Genomic DNA, 7500 nt, shown 5'->3' with positions numbered 1-7500 from the left:
CAAAACTCGATCTCAGCCAAAGACAGGTCAAGTATCGACTTTCAAGTGAAATGCTCCAGCTATAAAAAAAGACACCTTGGAGGGTACTGAAACTTCAAGGAGCTATCTATGGTAAATGTTTGATGCTAAAATAGCAAGAATTGTAGATAGGCAATCTGAATTGTATCGATTAAATAATACAACTCAGACTTTTTCTTTCTTTGCTCCAAAAAAGGTAGGCTTCGTTAAATTTATCCTAAATGGTCACACTAGCAAAGCTTGGATTCCCTGTATTTGATATAGGAGAGCAAGGCTGGCGCACTGCCTCCCACACAGACGTTTTTAGGCAAAGAAACAAATATCACGTGAATTAGGGCTCCGTCGCGCGTTCCTCCCCCACGAACGTCTCCTCAAACGAAAAACCACTTCCGTTCAACGGCTGTTTGCCCACTACTTTTAAGAAACCAATCTGCATTGACGAATTGTGTTGTGCATAGCCATTCACATGCTGCGAAAGAATGCTATATACAACACGAGGTTACCTAAAACTGGAAAGCGGTCTCTGATTGGTCCGTAATTCACGAACGGAAGTGGTTTTTCGTTACAGAAGACGTTAGTGGGGGAGGGGGGAGGGGGGGACGCGTGACGAAGTCCTAAGAACGTCTGCGTTGGAGGCCATGAGAGCACTTGCCTTCCACCAATGTGGCCCGGCATCGATTCCCGGATTTGACGCCATGTGTGGGTTGAGTTTGTTGGTTCTCTACTATGCTCCGAGAGGTTTTTCTCCGGGTACTCTGGTTTTCTCCTCTATTTAATTTAATTTGATTTGATTTGTTCTGATTTCAGTTGATTTGTAGTCTCCCCAATTACTAGAGCACTCTTGCTCGGCTGAATAAGTAATTTCCCGGCCTTCACATGAGGCACTTTTTCAACTCAGGTAATTTTTTTTTCAGAAATGTTATGATAGTTAACAATTACGGGAACATAGCTATCACGGTACATTCCTTATCCATGGCTCTGGGAATGTCTTTATCACAACTCCAATTTAGTTTCAATGTCGATACCGGCGCCATCGGCTCTTCATCTGCTGACTACAAAAACTACGGTGATCTAAACCGATCACCGTACCGTCTGTTTACTACGAAAACTACGGTGATCTAAACCGAAGGTCGTGGGTTCAATTCCCATCCTGGTCAGAGTTTTTCTCTGTCCTTGTGTGGGCCCATTTCCATCAGTATGGCTAACGCTCACATGGTTTATATCGGTAGAAAACTAGCACTTGACATTACCCTCTAATAGTTAAGTCTACAAAAACTACGGGTGAGTTCGATTGTTCTTATTCTATAATTATAACAATAACAACGATGATAATGATAATAATAATAATAATAATAATAATAATAACAATAACAATAATAATAATAATAATAATAATAATAATAACAATAGTAATAATAATAACAAAAAAATCATAAGTGCAAGAGAGTTGTGACTCTGGAAATGAGTTTCCCGTGGGTTAACAATCGAAAAACGAAAGGATGAGGAGAAGACCCTTAAGTACGGACCCTTTCGCTGGGAACTGAGGCAGCAGTTCCCAGGCTACGAGGTAAAGCAATATAACATCATAATGGATGCCCTCGGGGGGTGGTCACGGGAGCTGGATGTCACTATGCGCGAGCTTGTTGGAGGCAGAGGCACAGACTTACTGCGAAGGATGCAGAGGGCAGTGCTCTCGGGTACGTTGAATATCGCCCGGACTTTCAAGGTTGCAGTCTAATGCTAACCCTAACCTTAACCCTAACCCTTTTTTTTTATCAACGACTAGAAATTTTCGAAACAGACAAGATCTAAGACCTAAGACAAATTTGTACCGAGCACTGAGAGAGCTAATATATATCTTTTTACACGACCCACCACCTACCCACGACCTACCTACCCACCCAAGCGATTTAGCCTCACCCACTTCTTATAGTTGCTTGAGAGCAAAATGGGACTTGACTGTAGAATGGTATATTGAAATCAGGTTACCACTACAAGTTACGTCTTCTAAATCTTCCCTGAAACGAGACTTCTGCAAAATAATTATTATTTTTCTTTTTCCTCCCGAGTAGGGCCAATGGAACGTGACCTAAGACTTAAACTTTAGCCGTTGCTATCGTCTAGGAATAATTACATTTCCCAAGGAAATAGATTCGTCTAGAAGTTAAAGGAGGAGCTTCCACTCCTGAACGAGCCCGTCTTCCGAAGGAGGCTTTCCTTGTCGCTTGTTCTTTCCAATATTTTAGACTTGACAGGTCTCTTATTCAGATCTATGTGTGAATAATTATCATCTCTATATGACGATACTAGACTTTCGAACTCAAAGCTCTTGGTCGCTTTTGAGGAAGACCCAAAAAGGCTGCCCAAAAACCTTTCATCTCTGAAAAGTCTGCATTAAAGTGAATGATTCTTGTCCTTCTTGTAGCGCTCCTCTTGCGTTCTCACTTTGTGAAATAAGGACTAATTTACACTTCGCTTTTCTTGTGTGAATTCTATAAGGGCGCTCTAAAGTAACCAAGTCGAATCTTGGTTGTTGGGGAAGAAAACTAAATAATCTTATTAGCTACAAACATTGCGTGGAAATTCGTCCGCAGCCAATAAATAGCTATAAATCATGCATCGTTATTAGATTTTACGTTATTTGTCTGCCGATGTCTGTATAATTTTAGTTTCGCCGTTGTGGTCTCTAGTTTGTTAACCAAAATAGTTTCAAGCCGTTTACAGAATTTTCAACAAAAGCGGAGTCGAATGTTCTTCTTGTCAGCTTTCAGGCACAATTAATGACCTCAAGACTAGAGTTAATGTTTCTGGTTACTCAACTATGATTGACTCAAGATTCCTTTCCGCCGGTTCGTGAAACGCCGCCGATTCTAAAGATGTTGTCTCTAACTCTCCAGTTGTTGCTAAATCAAGGGCACTATCACAAAAATGTGAAGGCAAGGATGGTAAAAATGTGAACGATTCAGAAAAGGCCCTCCTTAATCTCACGAGAGAAAGGCTTTCTGTGGAAGACAACTGGGATGTACATCCAGAGAAACTCATTCGAAACGTTGGCTGAAGACGTTCTCTTGTTGAAGTACTGAATGAAAAGCTGCCAATATCACTTCGAGATGACGATTCGGCGTGCGAAACGGGAAGGTACTGACTTTGAAAAGTACCGGATCTCCGCTGACGGTCTCTGATGTTTCCGCAAATTTCATGTCCCTGTTCTACACCTCCATCACTGAAATAATTGTCTGAATCCACGTCTCTACAGAACTGGTATGGCGTCGATGACGGAAAGGAGCCAGGCAATGCTGTCCGTAATCCGCTCGGAGTAAGGTGGAAGGTGGAAGGTTTATGTGACGAAATACTTGAACAAGCGGTTGAGGATTCTGCAGCGTGACACTCCAATACGTGGGGAGATGATTCAGCTTGATACAAAATCTTATCAATTGTTGACTCTTGAGTCGCTGCTTCGGAAGAGAGTTCACTTTTACTCCGGGATGAAGTGGTGGAGCTAATCTCAGCATGACTCGTTTTCGATGAAGATCTATCTGACGAAGAACTAGAAAGCGTTGACTGAGAATGTTCTAATATCCCAGAAAGATCAGATGCCATGTCCTTGCTGCTGTGAGAGTCGCTATCCTCTTCACCCTCTGACGATGTTTCGTTCGCTGAGGCACCTGCAGGGTGATAGTCCAATACATGAGCAGATGACTCGAGTTGATACAACGTTTTCATTGGGCTTATTTGAGCATACAATTTATGGTCAGTGGACTGTTCGCTAGTTGACACTTGAGCATTCGGTTCCGCGGAGAGTTCATTTTCATAAGATGAACTACTGGTGCTCACCTCAGGATGACTCGTTTTCGATGAAGATTTATCTGACCATGAACTGGATAGTGTTGAATGAGAAAGTTCCAATAGCCCAGAAAGATTTGATGTCATTTTGGTGCTGCTTTGAGAGTGAATATCCTTTTCATCTCCGGATTGTGTTTCCTCGGATGACGTTACCACAGCGTTACACTCCAATACACGAGGAAATGGACTAATTTGACCCAACATTTTATCCCGGATTATTTGCCCAGCTAACTTATGGTCAGTTGACTCTTCACTTGTTGACTTTTGAGTCGTCCGTTCCTCAGAGAGTTCACTTTCACGGGATGAACTGCTGGAGTTCATCTCAGGATGAGTCGTTTTTGATGAAGGTTTATCGATGCCATGATATTTCGATGACATGTCCTTGCTGCTTTGAGGATCGCTATCCTTTTCATCGTCGGACGGTGTTTCAATGGCCGAAGACAATCGTTTCGAACTCATCTCGGGCTGAATTACATTGAATGAAGGCAAAAACATGACGTCTGTGTATTTCGAATCATCTGGAGGATCGTTAATATCACTGCTTAACTGAAGATGAATTGGCTCTATTGAAGGTACTTTAAACTCTGTTAAACTAATTTGGTGACTTAAATCACTAACCACCTCAAATAAAGTTTCAGACGATGCCTCTCTGCCTTTTTCTTCAGTACGGTCCGCACTTTCCTGATAGTATTCATCGCCTGCAACACCTTTACTCGATGACTCTGTTGAGTGTTTACCAGTTGCCAGTTGCTCATTTTGTCCTTCCGAGGATTGGCTCGCCATAGATGAAAAGCTAGAATGCATCTGAAGATCATTGGCTGTGAGTGGAGGCAAGAATTTCATTTGGATGTCTGTAAAACTAAGTTCGTTTTTGCTCATTCCTTCATCACGGTCAGAATGTCGTTGATGATGAGCGTGTGCTTCAGTGAATGAGACCTCACTTTTACGTCTCCGACTTCGAGCAGTCCTTTTCTTTCGCCTGTCGAAAACGAATGCATGCAATCAGCTTTTGCAAGACAATTCGTTGTAAGTAACTTGATTTTATATACACTTGGCAGAAAAAGGGCGCATTCCTCCAGAGATGCCCTTTTCTACTCCAACCTTCTGTTGTCATTTGTCTTCGTCTGTAAAGTCACCAAGTAGCTCGCAAGCCCGACTGATTAAAATTGAGTCTACACCCACTTGATACGATAATCAATATAACAAACTTTATGGTCAGTTACCCTTGGGGTCTTTTTAGAGGCAATGAAGCAAATGATGTGAGACTAATACAACAGAATGAATCTTTAACAATCGCGAATACCAAGCACATACTGAGTTGACCATGGGATTCCTTGGAACAACTGAACTTCGCTAGTGTTCAGTGCGAGACTTAACCCGGCAGTCCAAGGCCCGTACCACTCGGCTATGCTGCTTCCTCTTTCTGTAACTCTTCCAAACGTTTTCTGGATAAAGCCTTTGATCACACACATTTACCTACAACGTCTAGCCATTCATGATGAAATCAAAACTTCAGAAAGTCAAATGACGAGGGAGGTCCCACTACTAATACTTCAAAGTGACTTTGAACTTGGCATGGAAATAGTAAAAAAACTTCGCTAAAACAAATATATATCACAAAGTCGTTCAGATCTGTTAATCTTAAGGAAGCTTTCCATTTGACCTAACTGATCGGCTAGACCGGGCCACTCTACAACGCCTTCAAATTAACACTTTTCGAGGATGAGATATACACCTCCAAAAGAATGTGAGGGATTGATTATGCAAGTGTTCCTTCAAATTGTTGCATTTTCTTTGCAAATAAGCGGGTCTGGCCGGCCCGTTCTGAAAAAGGGAAAGCGCCCTTAGTTACGATATCAATACTCAGAAGAAAAACAAAGGACTTACCAAATGTATATGAAAAATACAGCCAAAGCACCAACAAAAACGGCGCTGCCGAAACTAATTCCATAAAGTACAGCGTCCTCAGAGTTTTGTGAAGAGGTCGTTGTAACAGAATCTGAAGATCGAAGTGAAACACAACTAAGGAAACACAAGAAAAACACGTGAAAATTCTTAGATATTGGGGTTGAACAGAGGGTGCAAATGTTCCGTGTGGTCAAAATCCATATCACCTCGGCGAAAACCAGAGCAAGAGGTCAAATAATAATTAACAGACTACGATAATAATGCCAAATAATTATCTAGCAGGATGAAATAGGCATCCTTTCGGGGAACTCCGCACTGAAAGGCGTATATCAGTTGGTGCGGGCACGGCTTTCTGAGCCACAAAGAGGCCATCAGAGCTCAAACCTCCCTTGCTCCACATGTTTCGGTTTTCGTCGGATCCGCTGTAAAGCACTGATTCTGAAGGTTTTGGTTTATGTCAGCGTACGTGTTCAGCATCTCTAAATGTTCCTGGTTTTATTGTCTGTCAAAAAGACTGGCAGCGTTTTACACTATAACTAAAAGGCAATTCATGCTGAAAGGCGCCCGCAAACGAGAAAACAACGTGCGGAAACATTTGTTGCGGAAGCAAATGTTTTCCCGTTTGCTTCCAGGGAAGCAAGAGTGTTTCTGAATTTGTTGAGGAACATTTTGCTTCCTCAGGAAGTATTTCCTCGTTTGAGCGCCGACGAAACATTTCGGGAAACAATGTTTCCTCGTTTGCGAGTGCCTTAAGAGAAAAGTACTACAGAAAATTACGCTTTCGTCTTCAAAACCAGCAAAACTGAAAACTTACCTTCGTGAATAGTAGAGTTCATTTCCAAGAGAGAGGGCATAACTGCCGCTGTGCAACTTTAGACCATAGCCGCATAGTTCAAAGCAAAAAAATCCCAACACAACAACACGGAAAATGATGAGTTTAACCCGCTGTATTGAAAATTTTCAAAAGATCGTACTCGAGACAGTTTAACTGGCGTCATTTATGCTGACGATGAAGCTGGCGGGAAAAGCGTTTATAGCCAGCGCGCGCTCACGATCAGCGGTAACGAGGCGCCACGAAAGCTTTGAAATGGTAGTAAAAGGGGTCTCCTTTGTATGCGGGTTTTCTCGATTTTAATGATCAACAATGTCATTTAAAATCTTTGCCATCTAAAATCCTTCGCTATCGTGCACTTTCAAGACAATCATGATGGAAAGGTCGGTACGTTTTCTTAGTCCTCAAAGTCTCCAGTTGAGCTCTAGGAACGACCACTCCATTGAACGACTGCATCAGGAGTTAAAAACTACAATAAAAGTTTCTCTCGTCGAAGATTTGATGGACAGCTTTTATTCCTCCACAAAGTAATAAAAAAGAGCAATCAATATCTTCGTCCAAGGGCAAGACGATCACACATTGAAACGCTGAGAACGTCGCAGTGTTGGCATGCTGCCTTTTCGCAAACAGTCAGTGAAGTAAAAAAAATGTACTATTTACAAGGTATGTACCCGTATTTTGCATTTTCTAATAGTTTGCGAAAAGACAAATCTCTTCCACAGAGAAACAACGAAGTGAAACAAGACGTTTAAGTTTTGACTTCGAGTGTTATTTCATTTTATAGACGAGAAATTTATTATTTTGCAATACCAAAACATTTTTCCCATCTTGCCAGAACGCGAAATGTCGCAAAATGTCAAAGAAAGGCGAACAAATTGGGTCAGCTTGAGTTTCCTGCA

General features: G+C 41.8%; 3 protein-coding genes across 3 annotated transcripts in view; 1 reads left to right on the top strand and 2 right to left on the bottom strand.

The window, feature by feature from the left end:
* LOC138008007 (uncharacterized) overlaps positions 1-3 on the top strand; it is a 25621-nt gene extending 25618 nt beyond the window's left edge. The window contains exon 22 of the mRNA XM_068855173.1: positions 1-3. This exon is cut by the window's left edge and continues 1093 nt beyond it. The gene's annotated coding sequence lies outside the window, so the exon portion shown is untranslated.
* A 1995-nt stretch (positions 4-1998) lies between these two features.
* On the bottom strand, positions 1999-6623 carry LOC138005859 (dentin sialophosphoprotein-like). The gene is made up of 3 exons (XM_068852036.1): positions 6584-6623; positions 5749-5860; positions 1999-4840 (listed from the first exon to the last, which is right to left on the bottom strand). Exons 1-3 carry the CDS (start codon positions 6621-6623, stop codon positions 2830-2832), a joined length of 2163 nt encoding a protein of 720 aa, XP_068708137.1. The 3' UTR covers positions 1999-2829.
* A 105-nt stretch (positions 6624-6728) lies between these two features.
* LOC138008008 (protein CIP2A homolog L-like) overlaps positions 6729-7500 on the bottom strand; it is a 19783-nt gene continuing 19011 nt past the window's right edge. The window contains exon 23 of the mRNA XM_068855174.1: positions 6729-7500. This exon is cut by the window's right edge and continues 152 nt beyond it. Coding sequence (XP_068711275.1) covers positions 7482-7500 — 19 coding nt within the window. The 3' untranslated portion in view covers positions 6729-7481.

The sequence above is a fragment of the Montipora foliosa genome, chromosome 6 (assembly GCF_036669935.1).
Source record: "Montipora foliosa isolate CH-2021 chromosome 6, ASM3666993v2, whole genome shotgun sequence".
Classification (NCBI taxonomy): domain Eukaryota; kingdom Metazoa; phylum Cnidaria; class Anthozoa; order Scleractinia; family Acroporidae; genus Montipora; species Montipora foliosa.
The sequence above is the reverse complement of the archived record's forward strand: the minus strand, read 5'-3'. Positions and strand labels throughout refer to the sequence as shown.